Here is a 26,902-nt window from a genome sequence, read left to right as displayed (position 1 = left end):
CACATGTCTGGGACTTTGGGCCCAACTTTTTTCTTCATGTTTGAGGATCAGAACTGACAGCTTTTGTTTGGCGCATAAATGAGGCTGTTTACCGTTTGGTTCCATGACGTGCGCCCATGGTTACGGTACGTTCTTGGAACCGTAAAGTTAACTGTCCCAAGTCAGTCGGCAGTGAATCGGGCCACGCTATCACCAGCTATAGGACACACATGACTACAACATTCAGGTTGGCGTCGTACCAATATCCTCGCCAGGCTTGGGCGGGCTGATTCGCGTGTAAATAATCGTTTAGAGGCTCTATTCGGCCCATCTCATAACTAATCACAGAACAGTCTAGTACGTGTAACGGAACCCCTTGTTCTCCCAGTCCGTCTTGTCCTCCCTCTCCGACTCCAGGCCGGCCTGCACCATGTCCTCCGGGACACCATACTTCGAATCGCGGCGCTTGTTCTCGGCAACGCACAGCAGATAGTAAACCACGCCCGACGCCGCCATGAGGGCAAAGGCGAACATCATGGAACCGATACCGAGCGGATACCTCGGCGCCTGGCTCGACAAGAACATCTGCGGGCCGATGATGTTGCCGAGTGCGTAGCAAACCGCGACAGAGACGCCCATGAAGCTCTTCTTCGTCGCGCCCGCCGTGTTGGACGAGTTGAGACTTAGCATGAACACCCAGGGGACGTTGTAGAAACCCATGATGTAGACACCTGGCTGCGGTTAGTATAAGTTCCAAGAACTATCCAAGTTGATAAAGGACTCCTTACCCGCCAAAGAAGCATCGCGGTGATCGTTGGTGTCGAGCGTGTGCACCATGACGGCGCCCGCGAGCCCGATGAGCGCCGAGACGATCCAGAACACGCACCGCAGGTTCCGCACGAAGAGCGAGACCGCCGTCAGCACGGTACCGGCGACCATGGCGACGGCGGCCTGCGGCGTGGCCATGAGCACCGTCTTGGTCTGGCTGAAGCCGTAGCCGGCGATGATGAGGGGGTTGAAGTTGGTGATGCCCGCGTTGGCGATGGCGTAGCCGATGCCGCAGGCCCAGACGCACCAGCACTTGGGGTCCTTGAGGGCCTCGAGGATCTGCCTGCCGTTGAATTTCTGTGTTTGTGTGGCGCGGGTTAGTTTTCTGCAGTGGTGAATTTGAAGAACAAAAGTGTTGAGAATCGCGCGGGGTAAACACGCACCTTGTCGACGTCGACGCCCGTCTGGTTCTCCGCCAGACGCACGATAACTGCCTTTCGCTCTTCTTCGTTGAAGAACCAGGCCTTGGCGGGGGAATCTGGCAAGACTACGAGGACGACGAGGCCTGTGAGGACGGTGACGGCCCCGTAGATGATGAAAATGTACTGAATCTCATGTTAGCCAGCCGCTTCTTCTTACGATGCGCGGCTTTACTCACCTTCCAAGTCGACAACGACCCTTTGATATTGCCAATAGCGTACGACAGGATACCGCCGAAAACACCAGCAAAGGTGTTATGCCACAACGCCGTCCGCAGCGGTTGCTCATCGCGGCGATACCACGTCGAGTTGAGAACCAGCATAAGGGGCAACAACGCAGCCTCGAAAATCCCCAAAAACACACGGATCGCCGCGAGCCCGGCGAAGTTGTGACACACCGACATCAAGCAGATCGCGGCGCCCCAGAGCACGAGGCAAGATCCCATGTACTTCCCAATGGGCACCTTTCTCATGAGCCACAAGCTGGGCAGTTCCATGGCCAAGTAACCAAAGTAGAAGATGCTGCCGAGCCAGGAGTACTCTTGGCCCTTGAGATTGGTGTCCTGTCTGAGGCCGAAGATGGCGGCGAAACCCAGGGCGTTCTGGTTCGCGGTCGTCAGAGAGATATTCACGGGGTCGAGAACAGGGGCGGCGTTACCTTGTCGAGGAAAGCGAGCGTCATGCTGATGACGGCGCAGGGCAAGACGACCATGTCCGTCTTCATACGCAGCCGTCTGTTCTGCGCGGGCGATATCGCCTCGGCCTCGTCAAAGTCGGGCGCATCGCGGGGATCATTCAACACTTTCGGCTCGTTCGCCTTGTGGTCGTCGCCAGGTTTGTGGTCCATCTCCGGGGTTTCTTCGTTTTAGAACCGTGTAAGTCGAATCCTACCCTCTTATCTCAAAGAACCGCAATCAAATCGACGAAGATAATCACGGACCAAAACCGAAGTTGAGACAAGAGTCGAAGGAAGACAGACAAGAAACCGACAGTCTCGCCATGCAGGGCTAGAAATCCAAGGGGCCACGGGGGAAACACAGATATTTCACGTCGACGCCTACCATCATCCACAATCTTGGGTAATGGAAACCGGGGAAGACGTTTTTGATATGGAGAACGCAGCTTCGAAGTCAATTGACGAAATCCCACCTCGGGATCACGCCATGGAGGAAGGTGGATCGGCCTCGGTGGGGACCGAGATGAGGGCCGGTTGATAGCGGTCGGCCGAGTTCTCGACGCTGACTCGTCGCTCCGGGCTGTGGGCGTTGAGTGACACCCGGGAGATATCGGTGTGTCGATCACAAAAGGTTCGATAGCGCGTGAAGAATGTGTAGGTTCTGAGGTTCGTATCTCAGCTTGTGGCCATTGTTGAGCTTTGGCGTCTTTGGCGTGGATACCTTCCCCGCGTATCTGGGACAGAGAGGTTGCGATCTACGTACACGGTTCTAGATCGTGGAATGAAGAGGACTCTAACAAACACGTAGGAGTCATAGTAAACAAGCCGGGAAGCCTACCCGCCGGCAGTCACTATTAGTGGCTGATGGAAGACCCCTTGTGAAAGTGGGAGACGAGAATTTGGAAACAATTATTAGGATGGATCATGCTCTTATATATTCTAGTCCAAAACCGTCTACTACACTGGCTTTTAATTTTGATTTTGAGATAGAACGTCCAGACAAGCATTGCTTTCCTTCACCATGCCTAAGACGGCTACATCAGTATGCCGAACCATCACGGCGATGGTCAGCTGAGGATAAGCTCAACTACCGTTGCTGATGACTTATCTTTCTCGATTCGACGGAGCGAACTCATCGGTTACTTCGTTCGGCATGAGATTGAGCCGGGATTCCAGGGGCTTGGCCTGCGCCGAGCCGGAGCGGCGGGGCTCATCTCGGAAAACAAGCCTTCGGCCTCCACCGAGCGTAGTCGGGTGCTACCCAGTATTTCGACATGGATGATTTTCTGCTCCGACAAGCGGTCAACTTCTCTCATGACAAAACTTATCATCGGCGTCGTTTTGGGAATTCTCTAATCGATTCCGGATCTGAACGCCAAACACACCTTTTGGAGACTCACTGCCGTTATCACCCACCCCCGGCCGAAAGCTGAAGAACCATGTCTCCGCCGGAAGGAAAGAAGCAGGCGGCTAACAGCCACACATCTGTTCTCAACGCCAAAAACGCTTCCATCTTGGCAAGTTCTGACAGTTATGACGCCTGTACAATATCTAATCAGTTCGTAGGTTGGAATTCGCGATGGAGTAAGCAAAGAGTTCCGCCTAGTCCCGAGAGACCAGGCGGTGGTGTCGGTCTTTGACTCGAACTTCCTCATCGGTGACGGCATCTGGGTAAGTCCAGATAAACCAACCCAGTAGTCGGAGTTGGGCTGACGGGAATCCGCATCAAGGAAGGCATCCGCGCCGTCAGAGGCCGCGTCCAGTTCGCAAAGGAACACATCAACAGACTCTTCCAGTCCGCAAAGGCAATGTACATGGACCTGGGTCTCACCAAAGGAGACCTCCTCTCCCTCCTCCACCAGACCATCGACGCCAACGACATGACCGACGAGCCTCACGTGCACATCCGCCTCGTGGTCAGCCGCGGCCTCAAGTCAACGCCGTACCAGAACCCGCACGTCAACATCGGCCTCCCGCTCATCGTCATCATCCCCGAGATCAAGGCCGTCGACCCGGCCGCCAAGGAGCGCGGCCTCCGCCTCGCCACGACCTGGGTGCGCCGCGGGCCGCCGGACGTCAAGGACGAGCAGTGGAACCACATCTCAAAGGCCACGGACGTGCAGGCGTGCGTGAGCGCCAACGTGATGGGCGTCGACGAGGCGCTGATGCTGGACCTGAACGGGTTCGTCAAGACGTGCAACTCGGTCAACTTCTTCATCGTCCGCGGCGACGAGGTCTGGGCGCCCACCAAGGACAACCAGATGCAGGGAATCACCCGCCAGAAGACCATCGACGTGTGCCGCGCCCACGGCATAAAGGTCAGGGAGCTCGACTTCGCGCTCACCGAGGTGTATGGGGCCGACGAGGCCTTCTGCACCGGGACTTTCCCGTCTCAGATTCATGTCACTGAGGTTGATGGGCGCAAGATTGGAGATGGACAGAAGGGGCCTTTCACTGCGGCCATCCAGAAGTTGTACGCGGCGGAAGTGGCGATGGATGTTGCAAGGTCGAGAGAGGAGATTATGGCCGAGCTGGAGAAACCGCGAGATCTGAGTGTTCTGAAGCTTCTGAAATTGTGAAAGGGAAGCAAGTCGACTACCTAACAATATACAGCGTAATCCCTTTTCTTCGGACCAGCCACAAAGCAATAACCTAATGCTCAGTTTGCTCGCGCGGGTTGACTGGGAGGAGTTATATCAAGGAATGGGTCATACCAAGCCGCTAGGCCCTCATCCAACTTCATCTGGCCATCGTTAAAGTATCCTTCCACTTGACTCACACACGTTTCCAGCCCCTCGCCTCGGAAAAAACTTTCCGACGGGTTGCTATTTGCTAGATCGAGAACTAACTGAGGGCCGGGGCCGTAGACTCTGAGACTCGCGTCTTTGAGAAGGTTGCGATATCTCACTAATGAGTGCTCTCTCATATGGGCAATGCCGCCCTCAATCAGACGGACGCATGATGCTACATCGTCTCCATGAGGACGATATTGGTAGGAGGCGTTTTTCTTTTTCTTTCTTTCGTTGTTCCTGAAAATAATGGGCCGTCAGTACTTTCCAAGATGAAAAGGCATTCGACCTACCAATCACAGTAGAGGCCCGCGAGCCCGACTATTAAAATCGACCGCACATGGCGAAAGCACCGACACGCTGGGCTGACGAGTTGATCGGTCTCCATTAGTTTCCACTGGCTTACAGTATCAGACACTGCGTCGGAGCACTTCCGGAGCATCTTTTCGGGCGGTTCAAACGTACGGTACGGCCGACACGTTCTGATCACGAAAAGGCCATACTCGACCTCCATCTCCCAATGCTCCCGGGTGTCCTGGAAGCCCAACGATGCAATTTTTTGCTTGTAGCTTTGCAAGCCTTTCTGGATCCTGTTGATCTTGTCGCAGATCTGGTTTCTCGATGCTCGTTTGCCCGTCCCCTAAATGAACTCCAGCACGGGAGAGGCAATTCGTCGCAGTTCAACCAAGTGTGTGAAAATCATGATGCTGAATTTGTGGAAGGCGGGGGCTGATTGTTCTTCTTCTGGCGTTAGGTCGTCCATTTTGCTCCGCACCAGCGCCGGTGCGTATATCTGGTCGTGTCGAATAGGCAACCCCTTCCCTGTGATGACGGCTACCTGTTTTTCCAATGCATCGACGCACCACCAAGTGCGCGTTCGTACCTCGAGAGCCTCCGCGTCGTGACGACCCGGTGGGTACCGGCCAACGCCCAATTCTTTGGCAACAGATGCTGCCCACTGGCTGACTTGCCAAAGGTTTTCGCCGTGACTTCCATCGTTTGAATCCAGCATCCACACACCCAGCAGTAATATGAAATGCAGGTCTTGGAATTTTCTTGGACGATCGATGATACCGAGGAAAAGCCGCAAACTCGTCTCGAAGTAATTCTCTGGGTTGTTCACGTCCCTCCTGCTGTATTCTGGATGTTGGGATGAGTGCTTCGCGGCTAGGGCTAGAACTTGAAAAACAACAAACTTGTCGTAGAGATTGTGCCCCGACGGCGCAGTATTCTGCCCCGCCACAGGAGTGTTGTATAAATTACTGATACTATCTCTCAAGAAAGGGAGCCTAATGAACGGCCACCAAAGGTGGACATGACGGATGTAAGCAGCGACGAGGAAGTTCGCAACTGGTTGTGGTGGGAGAACTGCATCGTAGAGTTTTTGATACAAGATCTTCGTGCAGACACGGCGAGCTGAAGTCGATCCGGGAGCGGTGTACACTGAGGAGCACTTGATCAGATTTCTAGCTTCAAGATACTACCTCGAGTCCAGAGATGACTTACGGTTGATCCTGTCTCCCTGGTTGCTCGGCTGCCCAATGGCTGGAACGGCAATCTTTTGGGCTTCTTCGCGCACATCACCGAAGCCACCGGCATCTGGGACTTGTTTGGCCCGGTCTCTAGTTCCCCCCTCAATGGGACCCTTGTTTTGGTCCTTGAGGCGTTTGGAGGGACCATCGTAGTGAGCGTTTTCAGTGCCCCTCTTGCTGGAAGTTTCAACCTCGTCCTGTAGTTCCTTGTCTTGGTTCTCGAGACTTTTGACGGTATCATCCTGGTAAGCGCAATCGGCGCCGTCCTTCTGACAGGCAGAGCATTTAGGTATTTGCTGTTCGCACTAGGATGAGGCGAAGAATAGTTCAGTAACCCGTTCTGCATCTGAGGATGATCTCCCATACCTCTATATTCTGAGTACGGCATCGCGTGCAGGCTTTTGCCTTAGTTGGCGGAGACGGTGTCTCCCGGTCCGGGGTTGTTATGTCAGAAATATCCATCGTTTCGAGACGGGAGGACGGTGTCGGTCGAATAGAATGAGGTCCCGCGGCTCGGACGTGTGCAAGACCAGAGGTGTGCACAGTGTAATACAGTACTCTTGACTGTAAAATACTGTGAGGTATGTCTAGCGGCTTATCGTATGTCTTGACGTGGTGTAAGTGAAATCGCACTGTGCTTGGTGAGGCAGCGCGCAGATGTGGGAGGTAGAGGAGGAAAGCTAAGGCATCAAGTTCAATAAGAAGAAGTGTTGCTTTATGGTTGTATGTTGGATTGAAGAAGATGACAATGTCAATTGCTTGCGAGAATGCAGAATGTCAAGAAGCCCGCCCGCTACCTTCTCCTTCCCAAACTCGCAACAATCGGAGGTCGCTCCTTCCAAATCCAACTCGACCTCATCGTCAACTTCACAACTTGCCCTTTCCATTCAGCAAAAAAATACTCACAAGACCTATTTGATCACCCAGAAAGTAGGAGCTATCCAATGCACCAAAATGAGTCCTTCCGCCAAGATCGCCGTCTTGATCATCATGATCACCCTCCTCCTCTGCGTCGCCGCCTACTACGCCCGCAACCAGATTCACAACTTCGCCAAGGCCCTCGCCCAGCACCGAGCCCGTGCCAAAGAGCGCGAGACCAGCGACGTCAGCGAGACCGGAGACGCGACTACCACAGTCACTGCCACGGCCACGGTCTAAGGTATATTTCTACCCATCGAAGTTTCCACATTGGATTTCACGATGTCCATCCCGTCCGGGGTGATCGTCCTCGACCCTGGTCAATTCAAGATGTGGCTTGGACACCCCACGTCGGGTCGCCCCAGCCACACCAATCGCATCTCCACCAAAATTTCCATCCCGAAAGCTCTCTCGATCGACTGACACTTACAACCCCAGGACCTCCCGTCGTTCCGCGAAAGCAAGCCATTCCCTCAAGATGGCGACCAGACGTGCCCTCCGCACGCCATTGAGCGCGCGCTCAATCTCAAATTCCTTCGCCTCCTCCCAATCCCTCCCCCGTCCCTTCGCAATCGCCTCCCGATCCATCAACACCGACTCGTCCGCCAAGACGACACACTTCGGCTTCAAGACCGTCGCCGAATCCGAAAAAGCCGACCGCGTCGCCGGCGTCTTCCACAGCGTCGCAGACAGCTACGACCGCATGAACGACCTCATGTCCTTCGGCTGGCACAGAATATGGAAGTACGTCAAGCTCCCCACGAAACCACCTCACACACACACATCACTAACACGCCTCCCAGGGACCACTTCGTCTCCTCCCTCCAGCCCGGCTACTCAGCAACCAACCCCCCGACCCCCCAACACATCCTCGACATCGCAGGCGGCACCGGCGACATCGCCTTCCGCATGCTCCACACCGCCCACAACCTCAACCACAACCCCGACGTCCGGGTTACAATCTCCGACATCAACCCCTCCATGCTCGCCGTCGGCCGCGACCGCTCCAAGTCCCTCCCGGCCTCCCAGCAGGCCGCCCTCTCCTGGCTCGAGGCCAACGCCGAGAAGCTCCCCGACGGCGCCGTCCCCGACAACTCCGTCGACCTCTACACCGTCGCCTTCGGCATCCGCAACTTCACAAACATCCCCGCCGCTCTGCGCGAGGCCCACCGCGTCCTCAAGCCCGGCGGCGTCTTCGCCTGCCTCGAGTTCTCAAAGGCCGACGACTACCCCCTCTTCAACGCCGTCTACAAGCGCTGGTCCTTCTCCGCCATCCCCCTCATCGGCCAGGTCGTCGCCGGCGACAGGGACAGCTACCAGTACCTCGTCGAGAGCATCGAGCGCTTCCCCAGCCAGACCGAGTTCCGCGACATGATCAAAGACGCCGGCTTCGTCGTCGCCGGCGAGGGCTACGAGAACCTGACCGGCGGTGTCGCGGCTATTCACAAGGGCATGAAGCCCCTGGCTTGAGCGGAAGATGTGTGCAGAGAGGACGTGACGAAAACGGCGAGAGGCAGACGGGCCCCGGAAGAGAAAGGGCTCCTGTACAATGTTGAATCTGTACTAATACGAAAGAAACAAAACGGACATGGCTGCATGAGGTAGACGGCGGGCAACCAGATAGACTCTCTACACACAAATGTATATCAGACGGCCGCTGGCCTTGTATAACAGCCACACGAGGGATTATCGAGGATTGAATGATCGGATGCTCCTATTGCTCCTCCGTGTTAGTATGAGAAAGCTGACTCAATGTAATCGCGTCTCACTGATGCTGAGACCTCAGACAAGGCCCGGGTCTCAACGGGGCACTGCACTGCATCTCTAATCCCATGTGACGGCAAACTCAATTCACGTGGCACAAGACGTAGCGACGGCATCATCCTAATTGATCACATGGATTCAACTCTATCTGATCCCGTCCTCACCATCACCGAAAAAGAAATGGACGACGAGGGGTAATACCTAAATCCGGCTCTCTCTCAACTCCACCGAAGCCGTAAAGCCTTTTATTTCTCATCGACGAAGAACTCCTAACATGGAAAAACGGGAAAACGGAGCCAAAAAGGACCAAACATCCCGGATGAGCTCGTCCAGCCCGAGAAACCCTCCCCCTAAGTTATCTCATTAAGGTACGCGTACAAGAATTGGTAGCACTTATTTTCTTTGCCCCCCTTTCTCCTTTCATAACCGGAAAAGAATTTGGTTCGTGTCCTTCATTCCCCTTGCTCGGAGGGACCACAGTTGGCCAGTAGGGCTGCAAGAACATCATTAGCGTGGGACAGGCGACGTCTCTTCGATCCGGAAGAGCTCGAGTCGCCCGCCTTAGCATACTCATCAGTGACTCTGAGAGAAGAGTCCTAATCCGCCGGGGTGGCGGGACCAGGGGCAGGTGACGCGCCACCGTCACCCTTGAGTCCGCCTCGGCCACGACCGCGACCCCGCTCGCCTCCGCGGCCGCCTCGAGCTCCTCCACGGCCGCGGCGGTTGCTCTCAGAGTCACTGGCCCCACCGGCACTACGGTAGCCGCTGCCCGTGTTCGCCGAGTTGCCGCCGCCTCTGCTGCTTCCCCAGTTGCCGGCGCCGCTACGGGGCTGGAACTTGGTCTCGCGGTGCTGGAACACCTTGACGAGGGGACGAGAGCGGTCCTCCTGGGCGCGCGTCTTGAGATCCTCGGGAAGGCTTGCGAGCGCGGCATCACGATCCTCCATGGTCTTGAATTGAACAACCTTGTTGGAATTGCCCCACTTCTCAATCTTGAGAATGTTGGCCTTGTGTTCGCCGTCGAAGAGGTCGCGTGTTTGCTCCTCGGAGCTGACATTCATAATGAACAGACCGATGATATCTTGCGCGGGAGTCTTGGGAGCGGGAGAGGAGATGGGGTCAGGGCCGTGGGCTGATCCGTTAGCAGCCGCGGGAGCCGGACGCTCATCCTTAGGAGGCACGGCGGGCGGCGTGGGAGCGGCAGCAGGCTGAGGAGTCGCGGGCTTGGCAGGCGGCAGCGGCGTCGCGACGGCAGGCTTGGGAGGGGCTTGAGATGAAGGTTGTCTGCTCGCAGGAGGGGGAGCTGTGCTTTGCGTCGAGGGAGGAGCCGGAGCCGGGAGGTTGCCGGGAGCACCAGCGGGGGCTGCGGCCGGGACGGGCGCCGCCGCCTTAGCACCCCTATGTGAGAAGTTGAAGCCCTGCGCACGCATCTCGGTTCCGATACGCCCGTCTTGGATCTCAAGCACAAGCCAGCCGAAGGCGGCATCTGCCAGGTTGAAGTTCCACATGTTCTTGAAGGCGCTCTCATCCACCTGGCCCAGCTGTGCTTGGCCGGCGACGGGACCACCGAAGGGGTTGCCGCCGGCAGCCGTGGTAGGCATCTTCTCCACAAGCTGCAGGGCGTTCTTGAGCAGGTTCTGCTGCGCCTCGTTCTGGGAGATGGCCGGCTCGACCTCGCCCTTGACAGTCTCCCAGACGTCGTTGAAGGAGGCCTTGGAGGCGGCGAGCTTGCCGCGGTAGTGGTCGAGGGTAGGGTTGACGCTGAACTCGTTGTAGGAGCTGCCGTAGCGGAAGTGCAGTCCAGCAGAGATGGAGAAATCGGCCTTCAGGGTGACGGAGAGCTGGTTGAGGATACCCTCACGGGCAGGAGAAGCGTGGGTGACGAAAACACGGGTCTCGGTAGGGTCGTAGACTCGGTGGGCAGTGTCGACGAGCTCACCCATCTGCAGGAGGGTGGTCCACATGGTACCCTGACCTCCTGCGATCGTAGTGCGTCCCTCGCCGTTGTCGAACAGCTTGTGCATGACGACAGCACCGCCAAGACCGAGCAGACGGAGCTTCACTCCGCCAATCTCCAAAAGCATCGACCGAGCCTCGTCGATGATGTGCAAGTTCTGTACCTTATACTCGCCGGACCGGAACTTCTCAAGAACGCGCACATCTTCGCAGGCACCCCATACGGTGTAGACGGGGACATCGAGCTTGATTTCGCCGCTCAGGAGTAGGGAGAGTTCGGAGAGGGGAAGCTCGTTGGGAGGGAATCGGCTCTTGACTGGACCGGGACCGCCCTGCTGGATCGCCTTCTTGACGGGCTCGGAAATCAGGGGGGAGTATTGGGCAACATGCTTGAGGGTCCTTGTTTGCCAATGTCAGAACGACAGCGGTCGGGTGTAGGATCGCGGGGGGTCCTTACTTTTCTGCGATTCGCTCCAAGGAGGTGTCGTCGTAGAAGCCAAAGTCGCCAGTGTGAATGATGTGGTCGGCTCGTGCTTGTTTTGCGAGGTCGTTCAAAGATGTGAGGTTTCCTGTGACGAGCGGATTAGATTGAAGCTCCACAATCGGGCCCGGCGCCCAACCGCATTCGATGGAATGGCAACGAACCTCGAACATCAGCTATGCACAAGACACGGATGGGGCCAGTCTGGAGGACACGGCCTTGGTTGGGAAGGAGCGGCGCAGCTCCAGGTTGGATGGAAGAAGCTCCGTTAGGCATGTAGCCCGGGTTGGTGTTGTTGTTGTATGGGCGAGGCTAAAATGGCGATGGTGTGTCAGCACGTGTCTGCGGCGGGACGACATGAGCTATCAAGACCCCGGCGCCAGCGACGAGGCATCGCGACACAGAGCAATCGGTGAGGCCGTGTGCGCAATCGTGTAGAGCAGAAGCGTGCTTCTGATGTCGGCACCATGGAGGCCTGGATGTGACGGGAAAGGGGAGAACTCACAGCAGCCATGCTAGGTGGTTGTCCTGGTAATCGCGAGATGGAGTCGGGGATGGAGGCCAGAGGGGGGGGATCGGTCGGGATCGGGGTGTTCGTCAGGGTCTGGACCGGGTGCTCGGGTCGGGAGGTCGTGGGCGGAAGGGTTTGGGTATCAACGGAGATGGAAATGAGGTTGGAAGGAGCAGACGGTGATGTTTGCGACGGAGAAAGGAACAAGCTCCCCTTACAAGGCTGGTGATATTTTTCTGGAGGTTGAGTGTAAGGAAAAGTGCCAGGTGTAGGTGGAAGCAACGAACGGACGAATTGGCGCCCTGCCAGAAGAGGCTGCCCTTGCCCCAAACGGTTTAGCGCGGATGGTCACAGCTGGCAGGGGCTAGAATTGCTCCTTCGCAGCATCCGCGCACCTTGTTTCTGGCCCGGACGGCGGGATGGACACTGGAGTGCTGGGCACTTCCAGGCACCACGGCGGGGCTCGGGCAGCTGCCTCTTGCGCTAGACCACCTAAAGATGCCCGCCCCGACCTGGGCCTCTCAGGGATAGACACGACAGTCACTCACGACAAACGGACGCTATGAGTTCTCCTCAGCTCACTTTCTTGGACAGCATGAGGAGGCAGCTGGTGGCAAACGGTACCGATTGTATAGAGGTTCCCGAAGTGGTTTGGCTTCACCGCTCAAGGTATCCGACTTCTATCTGAGGGCCTCCCGCCGCTACCAACAACACTCATGGGCACCTCGGGCAGAGAGCAGCGATATCCCAACAACGACAAGTGATGAGCAGGAGATCCACCATATGCTGTGCTACCTTTACCATGTTCTTCTTCCCCGCGCCTCTCAACGAACCTAAAAGTAGCCTCCAAAATATCCCGGCCGCTATGCTATCTGTGTACATGTGCTTCGACAAACTCCTCCGCCCAACGCAATAAAAAAAACCGGACAGAACAGTAGATATGATGTGATATAAGATGAGAAAGAGACCCAAGAGGTGACTCGCCCAAGCCACCAACATGAGTCTCTTAAGAATATATGTCGCACTGTCACCCTTCAAACTCCGCCGTATGCACAAACGTTTGGATTATACAGCGCCTCCGGACGAGATCACTATCACGAGCCGGATCTGGCGGGAGCGTTTCCTTACTCGACGGTCGCGTCTTGCCGCTCCGATTTTACCCCGCCTCGCCATTTGAGACTACCACATGTCGTCTCGTCCGTCACGTCGCCTGTCGTCGTCGCCGGCATCGCGCCCATACTGGTCGTGATAATACTGCTTGCCAGGCTGAGGATCATAGCTGTCAGGGCCGTTGTAGCCATCGCGTCCATGGTCCGCATCGCCGCCATGGTCGTACTCGTAGATCTGAGCGTCGTCGACATAGTCCACCTCGTCATGAGGATGGTCTCCGTATTGGGAGTCGCCCTGGGGCAAGTCAGCATAGGCTCGATGAGCGTTTGCTCCAAGTAAACTTACGCGATGGTAATCAAAATCGTACTGGCCCTCCTGACCCCCGGATTCTTGATCCTGTTGCATCTGCTGCTGCGCAAGGTACTGTTCCTCTTGCTCCTTCCGGCGGCGCTCCTCTTCCAAGCGGCGCTGTTGCGGCGACTGCGGAACCTGCATCTGCGGATGCATCGCTTGGACGATGGCAAGGTAGTTGTACATGAAGTTGCTGAGCAGGACCTGACTCATCAACGACCGACGTGGGTTGGCGAGCTTAATGTGAGCCATCCGATAAATCGCCCTCTCCTCGAGCAGCGGGAATCTGGTCCAGTGGTAGTCTACGTCGGGCTTCAGAGGCCTGTAGGGAACCTCCTCCGAGACGCGCAGATGCTGATTCTTCTTGCTGCCACTCTCCTTGTCGCTCTTCTTCTTGCCGCCGCCAAACAGACCCGAGAACAAACCGCCTTCCTTCTCCTTCTTAGCCTCTGATTTACGGCTTTCCTTCTTGCGCTCCTCTGCGAGCTTGTTGTCGACATTTTCGCGATCCACAATGATGCTTTCTCTGCCTTTGGCGCCCTCGATCGAGTTCTGGAGAACGTCCAGTCGCGCGTTGTCCTGGGTCTTGTCTGTGTAGTGCTTTTTCTTCTTTTCTTCTTCCTTCTTCTTCTTGTCCTTGTCGTCGCTGCCGCCCTTGAGCCATTTAGACCATCCGCCAGACGACTTGGTCGAAGACACGCTCGCCGAGTCATCGTCTCTCTCTTTTTGAAGCTTCTTCTTAACCTTCTCCTCCTTTTTCTCCTCCACGGCCATGGGGATGAAAGTGAGCGTGTCGGTACGATTAGCACCACTACCGGGCAGCGCAGACGGGTGAGACGCCATGTCGTTCAAAGAGTGGTTGGAAGCACTCGCCTGCTGCTTGACAGACTGCTGGGATGGCGGCTGGTGCATCGTGGGCGTTGTCGGACTCTGTGCCGAATGAGCACTCTGGGCTGAGTGAGAACTTTGTACAGAGTGCGACGAGCCAGGGCGCAGATTTGAGCGAGCAGGAGGCTCTTCCACAGGAGACTGCGGAGCAACCGGTGAGCTTGGATGCTGGGACGAAGACGATCGCTGGGGGAATTGCTGCCGTTGGACGTTGTCATCGGTAGTCGGCGACTCGACAATAGACGGCACAGACTGTCTTGCGTCTGCCGATGCTGATGAGACCCGAGTGGGATGCTGCTGAGTCGGCTGCAGCGCTGGCTCAGGACGCGTGTTGGTAGGAGACACGGGCTCGTCGACCTCAGCCGAAGCTCCGTCAGATCCGCCTGGTGGCGTACTCATGTCTTGGGAGAACTTTTGTTGACGTCGCACTGATCGGTTCGGGCGTGAGAAATTCTCTGATACCGGCTCGGAAGGAACGCGGGCGTGTGTGGCGGTCTTGGGTATTTCGCTGGGCAGAGGAGGCACCGTATCGGCCGAGTCAGAAGAATCCGTATGACCGTGGCGGTTCGCGACCCGTTTTGAAAAGGGCAGACGCTCCGATCGCATACTTCCGTTCTTTCGATAAGTCGTGCGCGTCGAACGACGAAGTCCCATGCCGGGGGCCACTGGCAAGATGGGCACATCTTCGGCACCAGCCTCTGCCTGGGAGTCCTTTGACAGCTTCTGCACTACCTTGGTAGGGTCCTTGACGAGTTCGCCAAGGTCCAACTCCGGGGTCGAGTAGTCCCTGAGAGAACTCTTTCGCGACAGCCTCTCGGCACCATCGATGTATCCGTCCCCACCTCTGGTGCCTGAAGTGTCGATTTGTCTGGAGAGCATGCTCTTCTTTCTCCTCAGCCCGCCACCGGAGTCACTGCGATCGATGCTGCCATCGCCGGAAATGAAGGAGTCGCCTGATCGTCTTTTAATGGTGTTGACGCGAGTTTCCAAAAAGTTCTTGAACTCTGTTGGCGCAAGTTCGGGGTGGACAGCTGCGGGCACCCACAGCAACCTCGACGGATCGTTCTCGTCATCGTCGCCTGTGGGGGCGATGGGGGGCATGGCCATGAGCGAGAGGCCGGAGAATGGCAACATATCAGGGTCAGCATTGTTTCCCACATCCATCGACATACGTCTCAGGGCCTGCAAGTTGCTAAGCTCCTGTGCGATATCATTAGGGTTCTCGATGTTGCCCAAAGGAAACTGAGAGGACTCGTTCTTGACGTCTCGCAGAGATAAAGGGGGCGACTTGGGGCCATTTTCGAAATTGGTGCTTCGCTGACTGGGCGAGCGGGTAGGCAAAGTCTGCGACTTTTTCAGCGTCGGAGCACCGTTCTGCGCCATGTTCAAGCCTGTCTTGTCCGAAGCTGAGCGTATCATCTGTCTACGCGGGTCTTCGGCGGGATCGGCATCGTAGTCGTTTTGGTCGCCGTAATGTTGACTCAGGAAACTCATGCGTTGCTCGTTCGAGTAGTTGTCGTCCCCGTAAAGGGTTCCAATAGCCTCGGTCACATGGTGACTGGGGTCAGAGATTGACAGCTGGCTGGCATGACCGCGTCGACTCGCAAAGCTGCCACCAACATCGGCGCGGGGTCTAGATGAGGTCTGCATGGGAGACACGAGTTAGCGAGAACGGCGATCTATCAGAAGACAACAGCCGACACGGCCGAGGCCAGGGCCCCGTGAAGGCTGAGGGGTGTTGGCGGGATTCGCGACTGGAGGTTTAGGAGCGTCGGGGGACGCAGGAAAAGCCGGAAGAAAGGGTTGGTGGAGTGGACGACGCACCATCATCTAGAAAAGACAAAGACCCGCAGGGAGGCCGAAAAGCCAGCGATTCCCTTGAATACACCACTTGTCTACCAAGTATCTCGTTCGGAAAGGGTTCGTCGGTGAGCTCTCATCTGTCTGGGGTAGGGGGTAGCATCAGGCGGCGCGGGCAGCAGTGAGGGAAACGAGCGTCGAAGTTGAAGGTCGAGGAGGTAGGTCGTCGGCGGGTCGGGATACAGATGCAAGTATCTATTCGAGAGTTGGTCGCGGTGGTCGGGATCGCATGGGAGGGTTTATTGGAGCAGTACCCACGGCGTACGTGACTGGCGATAAGAATGGGTAGACTGGAGAAGTCGACCGTTGCGAAAGAGAGAAAAAGCAAGCGGCAAAGGAGTGTTGGGAGCGTGGAATAGGCGAGGACAGCGCCGGGCAGAACGGGGCACGTCACGGCGGGTAGACGGTTGGCGTGCTACTGGTGCTCGTTAAGTTGTATTGGAGGCGGCGGCAGACAGCAGACGTATACTCTGATAGGTAGGTAGGTAAATGGTGGTTGGTGTTTTGGTGGTGGTGGTGGTCATGTAGTCGAACCGCTGTTGCTCCTGTCGGTAAGGTAAGGCAAGTTCACCGTCCGGTCTTTCTGGACATTGGGGGCCTCTTTGGAGAATAGACTTCTGGGCTGCCTGGGAAATCAGTTCGGGCAGTGCAGTGAGGGTGAGAGTGAGGTGTGTGCAAGTCAATTCGCTGCCTACCCCCTACTGCCTACTGGTAATTACCTTACGGATACTGCAGGTCAACTCGGAGAGCGGACAGAAGACACAGCGCGAGCGAGAGCGATAGACAGGCCGGGAAAGCGGCGCTACCAAGTTGGAGGTCACGCCGTGGAGATCAGGTACTTGGGCATCGAGGTAGACAGGTACAAGTTCTATTTGCAGAAGAAGGCCAGACAGACCCCCTGCACCGTTGCTGTCTCGGGTTGCGGACCGCTGGGACCAACCAGGTGGAGGCGGACGGGGTCAGGTACCGAGTACCTTCCAATGAGCAGGCGAGACATGTCACCTCGAGTGAGGGGCGCCACCCAAAGTGCATTAGCGCAATCAAACCGGGCTGCTCGCTGCTTCGCATACCTACCAGGTACCTAAGTACCGTGCCTAGGGGACACCTGCCTGTCACGTGCCGTTTTCCAGGCCGTCCTTTTTGCTTTGCTTCACTCTGAGCACTTGGAGTGCGAGCGCAGGTGGTCTGTTTGGCTTGGTCTTCTGCTGCGGTCAGGGGCTCTGTCACCTTTGAAGTGTACCTTACAGATTGACTACGTAAGGGAACGGACGGTAAAGGACGAATTTAGCTCTCCAGAATGCAGTGTGCCTGATCCAAGCACGGTACTACATGCAGACGCCTCAAAGGCAATTGGTCTGCTAATAAGAATAAGAGACGAAATGCGTCTTACCTAAGAATGGGCATCCTACGTCTTGCGTACCGTACCTTGCAGAGAACCTCTACTGCGTATGCCATGTTGCTCTGATCATCTGCATTTCTTTAGTTCTCTCCCGTCTGCGTCATAGTAAAGCTGACGGAGTTTCCAAGGGAAAATAGAAAAAAACCGGTACCCGGGTAGAACGATGGATGATGCCTTCTGCAGTTCCGGATTATTCTCTCCCCTGTTCGAATACATGTTCCAAGCACGCGCTTATTCCTTAGTGCTCGCCTTGCTAGTCATTCGCAAGACGTGCACTGGCGTGTGGCCTGCTGCCCAATGGTTAGTGGGATCCGGGACTGAGACCAGAGAAAAAAAAATAAGGGCCACCGAGTCACATCGTCTTGAACTCATTACAAAAGAATGATTTCGTACCGCACATTACCTCTTCCACGCCAAGACCCGACTGACACCGGATGACGAGACAAATCAACAGGCTCCGGCCGACTCTCCCCCGAAAAGAAGATGGCGACTCCAGGGTCCGGATATTGGAGTGGATGGTGCGATGGATCGGATGGCCGCAGAGCAACACCGCACGCCTGTCGTTCCATCAAAGAGAGAGACCAGAGGAACTTTCCTCCACAATCCGACACGACCCTCGACTCTGACGTGAAACACGCAAACGCGATACGAGTTCTAGACTTTTCGTGTCTTTTTCTAACTCGAGCTGAATCCGAATCTGTCATCGCCAAAAGCGTGTTTCTCATGCCATTTCCATTCACTGCCACAACCACGTCCGACCCGCGCAGGGAATACCCGACCAAAGGAAAGAAGTTCATGACGTGCAACCGGGACCAGCGTCACTCGTCTACTATTTGCAGAAGTTCAAGGAAGCCTCGACTTGACCTCAGCATCGCAGCACGATGTACATACGGCAATTCTCTGGATAGCTGTCATTTATCGAGTTCCAACACCTATCGGCTAACCTCGTCGACGCCCATCGAATCGACATCGAAACGGCATCGGGCTTCGCTGCGGGCTGCTACCGAGAATCGAGCCTAGGGCGGCCCATTGGCACCAAGCATACGGGGTCCATCCCAGACCACCAACCTGGCAAAAGGAAAGCCCCCAGAATAGCTCTGTGCAGTTACGCCAGGGAACGCTGAACAACGTCTTCTTTTACTTCTTCACTGGAGTACAAACGCCATCCGCTCGCCGATAATAGTCGCCATACTATTCCATCTTATTGAAGCCCGACAACGCCGTCTTCCGAATCCAACGTTCCCTGTCGTTCCTTGAGCCTCGAGGAATGCTACCCACAGGTCTGAACCGCACGACGGCCCTGACCCCGGTGTTCCACGTCCTTCTCGAAGAATTGGACACTGGGGCCCGACTGGAGACGGACGGGGGCTGGAGACTCGCATCGCCGCTGGAGACTGACCACTCTTTGGCCTGTGAGATGGTGGTGGCCCGACGGCCATGTCACCGCCTCGGGCCCCTATTCACCACCGGCGCTGCCGGCCGTCGTCTCCGTCTTCTCGGGGTCATCTCCCAGACTCCCACTTTCGCCCCTTCAAGCCTGGGGGGATGACTGTGATTTCAAGGCCTGAACCGCCTGGTCTCCACTGCGCCAGACCGACCTGAATCGGCAATCTCATTTCATAGTCGACGTATTCTTTCCTCTGGCCTCTCAGCGCTCAAGCTGTGCGTAACCCCTGTTCACCATCGCATCCACGCGAAGCGCCCTAGCCGGCTCTGAAAAAAGAACCCTACGGGACAGCCAACCAGAGGCCGGTCGGATGCGATCGCAGCGTCGTATGCCATCCCATCTGCCGCCGCCCGCCAGTGATAAAGACCCGGCGCCGGTCGCTGGCGTTTGACGGTTGGCCGCTGGCCGCTGACCGCTGGTCTCTGCAATGAAGTGACTGCCGGAGAATGCTTCGTTCGACGGCAGACGAAAGCCACACCCTCAGAGAGCCTTCTCATCGTCATCTTGGCGCCTCCGTCATCACATCGCGTCCAGAGTACGTGGGATGACTCAAAATTCTGCAATCCTGCTGCATATTCCAACTGCAAGTGCCGATGATCAAGCGATCAACAATGTGCAACTCTCCGAAATCCCAAATCCATGTGCCAGCCCGAGCTGGGTTGGCGTCAGTCTCTTGCTGTCCAAACGAAAGGCCCCCGAAATAACACCAGACAAGCCGCTCCGAGTGGTGTGTGGCTTTCGATATCCCAACGCTCGCCGCCGTCACCCTCACAGGTGCAACAGCAAGGGTCTGCGCAAGCGTTCTTCCTTGCATTCCAGTCGGTCCAGTCGGCCGTACCGCATATGCTGAACGATACAGACAGCCACTGATTGTGGCGGATTTCGAGGTTGAAGGGGGACAAAGTGTGGACGGGAGGCGGGCTTGCATTGGTCATCCAGCGCGATCGACACCTCAGAGTTCCCCGCGCCGCCACACCATCTCGCACGGGATGGCCTTGGCCAGGCTGACGTTCGCTGAAGGGTGTCCTGGTGGTGCGTAGTGTGTGTGGCAGGCAGCTCCAACAACAGAACGCAGAAACAGCATTAGCACCAGCACCAGCACCCTCCACCATACTTCGTCATCACACCTTTCGAAACTCAGAAGCTCTGCAGCACCATCCATATCTGCATGGACGTCGCACGCACTCAAGAGAATGCCATGACTACGGATCCCAGTCAAATGGCCTTCAGAGCCGTTACGCACTGGCTTCAAAGTCAGACTATGCCGGTATACTGCTGCACCACGCCGGCATTCCGCCTTCGGATGCCATCAAAGCTCGACGCTGACCCGCCACTATTACTACAGAGCCAGCTGAGCAAGGTGTTGAGCCGACCGCAACAGAGCCAGAGCCAGCAACAGACGCAGCAGTCGATCCAATACTCTCAGCCCAACAACAGCGAGGACAGCCACGACGATAGTGCGAGGCGCGCATCCTCGACGAACCTTTGGACGAAACCGCTGCCCCAGCTGCCGCCGCCAAACATGTCCCTGTCCGGCAAAGTCGCCCTCGTCACCGGGGGTGCGAGAGGCATCGGAGCTGCCATCGCGCTGAAGCTCGCCAGAGAAGGAGCCAGAGTGCGTCTTTTGGCCCTCGTTCGTTCGTTCGCGCAGTGAAACATGAAAGGCTAAAGTTAGTGTTTATCATTCGCGCAAGTAAAGGTCGCCTTCACCTTTGTGAATACCTCGTCAATAGCCAAGGCGCATGAGGTCATATCCGAGATCGAGGCCTGCGGGTCCTCGGCCACCGCCATCCAGGCCGACGTCTCCAAGCACCAGGAAAAGGTCGTCAAGCGCGCCATGATGGCCTTCGGCGTCCAAAAGATCGACATCCTCGTCAACAACGCCGCCGCCACGCTCTCCGCGTCCCTCGACGACACCACCCCCGAGGACTACGACCGCATCTTCAACACAAACACCCGCGCCGTCTTCTTCATGATGCAGGCCGCCAAGGCCCACATCGCCCCGGGCGGCCGCATCATCAACATCTCCTCCGTCGCCGCCCGCGCCGACAGCCCCGGCAGCATGGCCTACGCCGGCTCCAAGGCCGCCGTCGAGGCCTTCACCCGCGTCGCCGCCCGCGAGATGGGCCAGGCCCACGGCGTCACCGTCAACTGCATCAGCCCCGGCACCGTCAAGACGGAGATGTTCGACGCGCTCCCGGACGACCAGCGCAGCGCCGACCTGGAAAGGGCGACGCTCACGCCCGCCGAGGCGCGGCTCGGCGCCGTCGAGGACATTGCCGACGTCGTCGCCTTCGTGGCAAGCGACGAGTCGAGGTGGATTACCGGCACCGTCATCCCCGTCAATGGGGGACGGCTGATGAACTGAAAGAGAAGACAGGTATGATACACGAAGTAATGGGCGGTCTAACGAGTTATTTATGACCTTTTTTTTTTCTCTTTCGCCTTCCGCTATTGACGACAAGGGCTGTATCGGGTAACGAAAAAACTGTAAGATGTGAGTCTGAGACATTTTGTGGGCTATTTTTTCTCTTGGTTTTCGTGTCATGGGATGGGATACTGATGGGGATACTGGTCAGGTTGGGTTTCGAGTCGGGACAAGCCATGCAGTGTTACATGAGTCTGGAATGTTTGGATTCCCCGTGGTCAGTCAGCCTTTGACCAAATCGATTGTCTCTGGGTTTTTGGTTTTGTTGTTACTTTATGAGCACACGGCTGCGATACTATTTACGAATACCACTTACGCTTTGTTTGGACACTTTTCCCTCGTCCCTCGTCGTGCGCGTTTAGACCTCTTATGAAGAGGATGAGGAGGTTGCGTGGAAGGAGTAAGATGGATTGAGGCCGGCGAGAGTCAAGCAAGACATAAAAACGGGGTCCACAACTCGGGATGTCGAAGAAAACCACCAGACAGTCTCATGACCCGCAAAGCCGGAAGAGATCAACAACGCCATGCAGGCAGATGGATTCCGAAATGTTTCTCGTGCCCCTCCCTCCCTCCCCGATCGCACGACCCTTCCTCCATCCTATTGGAATGTTTTCCCCCGACGAATCACTTGCCAAGACTGTGTCGTATTCCGCCTGACTAGAAAGTCTGCCGTTCTCAGAATCGGAGCAAAATGATAGAGGAAAGGTATGAGTCTTTAAAGAAATATCGAGATCTCTCTCAGAAAAGCCGTGTAGTATGTCTCGTTATCTCGGTCCCTCTCCTAATAGCTAGCCAGCCAGTGAAGCCGCCTGCCTCTGCTTCTCCCGTTCCATTAAGAGCAAGAGCCGTCGTTACACAACTTGATCACACATGAGAAGAAGAGATAGCAAGATACGTTCTTCGGATACTTCTGGTACTGGTGCCATCCCCTCCTGTTGGGCGCAGGTTTGAATGAGACGGTGTTCGTTTGCTTGTCTTATGAGTGAGTCGGGGAGGTTTAGATAAGAGTCGAAGAAGCAGACGAGGCATGGCGCTGTTTCTGGTTCTTGTCTTGTCTTGGTCTTCGCTGCTGCTGCTGTTTCTATCGTCGCCTCAGTCTCTGTCGTTAACTACCAGGTGATGATGATAATGTCATCTTGGTCATGGCTAGAAGATCCTAAATGCACTTTCACTGCGAAGTATGACATTTACGATCTCCCGACAACCTATTCAGCTTCACTTGCCAAGGTGATCATTCAGGAAGTACAAATCTCAGGGACTCCAGCCCAAGTCGAACACTTGGACAGTGTTGTGTATTCGGTTGCATGTCTGTATGTAGTATCAATGCCCCAACCGCCCAGATCATTGTTGACCAGTGGTTGAGAGGTTAGATCTGCTACCACTCCAAACAAGACAACATTTCACTCATATTACAGCTCCAAGCTGACAAGCCGAGTACCGAGAACGACAAGATTAGATGGATTAGAGACTACGGTCCTGTTATATATGTATGGCGGAGTTGGGTATCATAATTGTGTTCCAGCGAGTGATGTTCGAATGGCGCCAACTCCCTGAAAATGCATGTTGGAAAGAAAAAAGGGTGCCCAGCGCCGCCTCACCGCCTTCTCTATGCCGATGTGGTCGAGCGCCTCCAGATCATGAAGGCAGCAATGCCGGCACAAGCCGTTGCGCCCAGCGCGAGATACAAACTGGTTCTATCCGGAGGCGGCTCCTCGCTCCGAGGAAACGCATTGCTGGGGTTCGTTGCAGCGTCGGCAAGGGCGATGAAGAGCTCGCTGATGTTGTTCCACTTGACGGTGACGTGGAGCGGGGTGCTCATCATGAGATTCGATGTGTACGCGTCCGGCTGCATCTCGCTGCGCTGCATCGTCTTGTCCTTGTCTGCCTTCAAGGCGGTGTAAATGTTGGGGAGGTCGTCCAGCTGCGGGTAGCGCTTGCGCAGCTCGACAATGTGAGAAAAGGAGTTGGGGTCCGAAGAGTCGTACGCGTAGCAGATGAGATCGCAAGCATCGAGCTTTGCCTGGTTCTCCAGGATGGCAGGCTCCAGCTCGCCAAGCTCCTCTAGAATCATGTAGCACTGCTTTCCGCCGGGGAGCTCAACACTATTGACAGCTCGCCGCGGTTTGATGGTTGGGCGGTAGAGGCCGTCGAAGGGACGACTCAAGAAGGCGTCCAAAAGCGACGACTTGCCAGCCCCGGATGCGCCGAGAACGTAACACAGTACGACATTACGTTCGACCTTGCCAGGGCGTCTCCTGCGCTTGCGTGACTTGGTAACCTTCAGGGCAGCAGTCGTAGTCTCCCGCGGGTTTGCCGGCTCAAAGCCCAGATACGCCAGATACTCGAGCGTCGTCTTTGGCTCCATGAAGGTGGTCATACTCCACTGAGCAAGCCATCCTTGCAGTGTGACGTGCCCGGCCTCGTTCCGTACCGTAGAGGACGGGAACAACATGTCGATCCAGGAGTAAGGCAGCCCGGGCGTGGGCGCAAAGAGAGCCTCCAGCTCTTGGTCGTTGAGACCGCCGTCATTATCCTTGTCAAAAAGCAAGAACAAGTCTACAAAGAAGCGATAGCCCGCAGGGCTTAGCTCCGCTGACGAGTATTCAGGCACGTCGAACTTGGGGCGCAAGAAGCTGTCTTCCAGACTCAAGCTGTCCGTGTAGCGGAACTTGCGGAGAATGATCCATATCGTCTCGTGGCGGCCCTTTTCGGCGTAGATCTTGTTCAACTGCAAAAACCCTCTTTGGTCAATGCCCTTCTCCGCAGACCATTGGGGGAGCGACTTGATTAGGGAGAGCTTGATATTCTCCAGGTCCTCGGGGCCAAGTGGCTTATCGAAGCACCTGGCCTGGAAGCTGTGCATCTCCTGGTCGTTGAGGTATCCGTCCTGATCCTTATCGCAGAGGTAGAATATCCGTTTGAGGGCGTCGACGCAAGCCGGCTTCAGATTGCCCTCCTTGTAGTCGAATAGCGGGGCGATGGGGTGGGTGACGGCCTTCTGACAGAGGAAGAAAACTTCGTTAACGTTTCGGTGCTCCCTCGCGCTTGTCCTGATGCACGAATCGATTTCGCGGAACTCGGCCATGACGGGCAGCATCTCGCCCTCAACGACTTGTGGTGTGTTTCCATCGCCCGTCAGATCGGATTTGTTCGCGCAGAGGACGACCGGTACGTTGACGCCGAGGGATCGGAAGTAGGGCATCCAAAAGAGGGCCACTCGCTCGTAGCTGTAGTGGTCGCCGTAGACTAGGAGGATGACGTTGCACTTTCGAATCTCTTTCCGCAGTGTGGTGCGGTCTTGGGGACGGGCGGAGGTATCGACGACGGTGGTGGTGACATTGTCGGGGGTGCCGAGCTGAGGAGGGAGGGTGATGGAGGGGAGGACAGCTTGGATCTTGTTGGAGATGAAGACATCCTTGACGAGCGAGGCGATGAGGCTGGACTTGCCAGTGCCCTCGTCACCGCAGACGCAGATACGGACTAGAATGGGAACGAAATGGTCAGCTAGAAGCTCGAGAACGGATCGAGGTCGGATAGAGCTGTCCGTCAGGCCACCTACCAGAAGCCATGGTAGGAATAGGCGAAGCTCAGATTGAGAAACGTCTCTATTGCGATGCCATGGCAGGGTGGTTACTTTTGCTGGAAGGAGAGCAAGTCGGAGTGATTGAAGCTGAAAGCTCAAGCTTTGTGTTTTTGTAGGTCTCTGGGCGGAAGAAGCTCTGGAGCGGGTAGGACGGGAATCTGCAGGTCGACGGGGGTAGAGTTCGAATGACGACCTGAATTGCAAGGATGACACTGGTGGGGGACCAGTAGAAGCTGCCCGTGGGTTTTGGGAGCGAGACGCCTCGGCGATGTGAGACCCGCTGGAGCAGCAGCCGATTAGCGGATCAGCGCTGTGCGACTGGGCTGATAAGCGATGAAGGGAGCCATGTCCGAAGCAGTGACCTTGGGCGTGTCTTGAGGTGTCTTACCTTCGGTGGAATGGAATGCTCTTAAACAATTGAGATTCTGGGTGCCAAAATGGATTGATAAAGACATAGGTAATAGGTATTGAAATACCAAGGTGAATAGCTCACTTGAGTTAGTATAGACCCCGTTGGTGAATCAAGAACTCAGTAGAATCAACTCAGTATGTAGGCTGTACTTATTGATAATACCTACCCTGATGTATAACATCACTAGTATTAGACCTCTTTTCAATTTTACAGTCAGTACCACTGATTGAGTTGCCTGTTCAACTCCCAAGACATGTCTCAGTTGCGCAATACCTCATCACAAACAATGGTGCCGAAACATTACCAACGCTCAATATCTAGCCTCTCCTGATTTGGACAACATAAGTTGACCTCAGTCCAAGGATAACAGCTCGGATAGTCCCTCACAACTGCGTCAATAGAACACTTTCTTAACGACTGCACAGAAGACTCCAAGTCAGCTGTGAGTGACCTCTTTCTCCAGCTTTCTACCCCACAATCCCGCAGACCAGGGCGGCCATGACCAATGACAATTACGGAATCGAACCCGGCCGTCAGGGACGACTCGCCTGACGCAGCGCTGCAGCGTCGCTCCTGCTGCCACCACCCCCGCCAAACTGGAGACCACAACGCTCTTCTCCACGAGGTCGTTTGCTGGAGGTGGGCGTGGTGTTCCCCTCCCACCACTCACGTCGCAGCAATCCTTCTCCGGACCCCAGGCTGACCTGCCCTTTGCAGGTGCCCTGCTGCCCTCGATATTGGATGGGCAAATGGCCATGGCCAACTTGGATGGCTTATCCCAGGACCAGGTCGCAGAACATGACCACCACCCCGGGGCAATGGGAAGGCGGGGACCGAACCAGAACCAGCAGCACGTCGCTGGGTTGGGGTTGATCACCTTTTCTCCAGCCAACCACTTCGACCAGACCAACCCAAGCTTCCAACACTTTAAACCAGCCTTCCCGGCGCCGACTCTGGACTTTGGACACCTCCTCTCTGCCCTTGCATAAAGTCAGCACCCCGTCAGGGAAACTAGCTGCGTCCTGAGTTCGTCTGGTCGCCGTCGCGCACCACACCTCCTCTGCCCAATCCTCCCGCCACGACCTCGCTGTCATCCGATCACCGAATCCTGCGAGAAGCCTCACAACCTCGCCGAACCTCACATCATATCCGCCAGCCGTGAGACCCTCCCGAAACGTGCCTTGCCGCCCTCTCTCTGCGCCTCCACCGCCCCCGGCGCTCTTGGGGACCTCCACCGCAGCCGCCAGTGACGTGCGGCGGAGCCGACGACGAACCACCATCCCGAACCCCGACATTGATAACCTCAACCGTCCTCTTTCCCGCGCCTGTCGTGTGCCAATCCGCCGTGGCTCCGTGCCCGTCCAATTCCTAGTCGTAACGTCCCTGCGCGCGAGCGAGCATATCTGATCGCCCGTCATGTTGTGAGTACCCCGTGCCGACCTTATCATGTCCCTTCCCGTCAGCCGAACCCTCGTACGACCCATCGCACAACCTCCCAGCCCTACAGGCGCACAGCCAAGCTCTCCCACAACACCCATCAGAACACCGGCTGACAGACTGCCTCGTGCGAC

At 56.2% G+C, this 26,902-nt stretch overlaps 8 protein-coding genes across 8 annotated transcripts; 4 read left to right on the top strand and 4 right to left on the bottom strand.

Annotated features, from left to right (window-relative positions):
* Nucleotides 1-333: 333 nt before the first annotated feature.
* On the bottom strand, nt 334-2,073 carry CkaCkLH20_06181 (major facilitator superfamily transporter; the record flags this gene model as incomplete). Its single annotated transcript, XM_038888898.1, has 5 exons — nt 334-710; nt 768-1,104; nt 1,191-1,352; nt 1,406-1,828; nt 1,885-2,073. The coding sequence occupies 5 exons, from the start codon at nt 2,071-2,073 to the stop codon at nt 334-336; spliced, it is 1,488 nt and encodes a 495-aa protein (XP_038745699.1).
* A 1,268-nt stretch (nt 2,074-3,341) lies between these two features.
* On the top strand, nt 3,342-4,481 carry CkaCkLH20_06180 (aminotransferase class IV; the record flags this gene model as incomplete). The annotated part of the gene is made up of 3 exons (XM_038888897.1): nt 3,342-3,464; nt 3,523-3,573; nt 3,633-4,481. The coding sequence occupies 3 exons, from the start codon at nt 3,342-3,344 to the stop codon at nt 4,479-4,481; spliced, it is 1,023 nt and encodes a 340-aa protein (XP_038745698.1).
* Nucleotides 4,482-7,177: 2,696 nt separating this feature from the next.
* On the top strand, nt 7,178-7,381 carry CkaCkLH20_06179 (uncharacterized protein; the record flags this gene model as incomplete). Its single annotated transcript, XM_038888896.1, has 1 exon — nt 7,178-7,381. The coding sequence occupies one exon, from the start codon at nt 7,178-7,180 to the stop codon at nt 7,379-7,381; it is 204 nt and encodes a 67-aa protein (XP_038745697.1).
* Nucleotides 7,382-7,619: 238 nt separating this feature from the next.
* CkaCkLH20_06178 (ubiquinone/menaquinone biosynthesis methyltransferase) lies at nt 7,620-8,611 on the top strand (the record flags this gene model as incomplete). Its single annotated transcript, XM_038888895.1, has 2 exons — nt 7,620-7,885; nt 7,945-8,611. The coding sequence occupies 2 exons, from the start codon at nt 7,620-7,622 to the stop codon at nt 8,609-8,611; spliced, it is 933 nt and encodes a 310-aa protein (XP_038745696.1).
* An 890-nt stretch (nt 8,612-9,501) lies between these two features.
* On the bottom strand, nt 9,502-11,943 carry CkaCkLH20_06177 (uncharacterized protein; the record flags this gene model as incomplete). The annotated part of the gene is made up of 4 exons (XM_038888894.1): nt 9,502-11,260; nt 11,319-11,430; nt 11,507-11,654; nt 11,848-11,943. 4 exons carry the CDS (start codon nt 11,941-11,943, stop codon nt 9,502-9,504), a joined length of 2,115 nt encoding a protein of 704 aa, XP_038745695.1.
* A 1,089-nt stretch (nt 11,944-13,032) lies between these two features.
* CkaCkLH20_06176 (uncharacterized protein) lies at nt 13,033-15,852 on the bottom strand (the record flags this gene model as incomplete). The annotated part of the gene is made up of 2 exons (XM_038888893.1): nt 13,033-13,257; nt 13,309-15,852. The coding sequence occupies 2 exons, from the start codon at nt 15,850-15,852 to the stop codon at nt 13,033-13,035; spliced, it is 2,769 nt and encodes a 922-aa protein (XP_038745694.1).
* A 4,224-nt stretch (nt 15,853-20,076) lies between these two features.
* Nucleotides 20,077-21,276, top strand: CkaCkLH20_06175 (short chain oxidoreductase; the record flags this gene model as incomplete). The annotated part of the gene is made up of 2 exons (XM_038888892.1): nt 20,077-20,523; nt 20,608-21,276. 2 exons carry the CDS (start codon nt 20,077-20,079, stop codon nt 21,274-21,276), a joined length of 1,116 nt encoding a protein of 371 aa, XP_038745693.1.
* Nucleotides 21,277-22,942: 1,666 nt separating this feature from the next.
* Nucleotides 22,943-25,018, bottom strand: CkaCkLH20_06174 (uncharacterized protein; the record flags this gene model as incomplete). Its single annotated transcript, XM_038888891.1, has 1 exon — nt 22,943-25,018. One exon carries the CDS (start codon nt 25,016-25,018, stop codon nt 22,943-22,945), a length of 2,076 nt encoding a protein of 691 aa, XP_038745692.1.
* Between the last annotated feature and the right edge of the window lie 1,884 nt (nt 25,019-26,902).

The sequence above is a fragment of the Colletotrichum karsti genome, assembly GCF_011947395.1.
Source record: "Colletotrichum karsti strain CkLH20 chromosome Unknown Scaffold18, whole genome shotgun sequence".
Taxonomy (NCBI): domain Eukaryota; kingdom Fungi; phylum Ascomycota; class Sordariomycetes; order Glomerellales; family Glomerellaceae; genus Colletotrichum; species Colletotrichum karsti.
The sequence above is the reverse complement of the archived record's forward strand: the minus strand, read 5'-3'. Positions and strand labels throughout refer to the sequence as shown.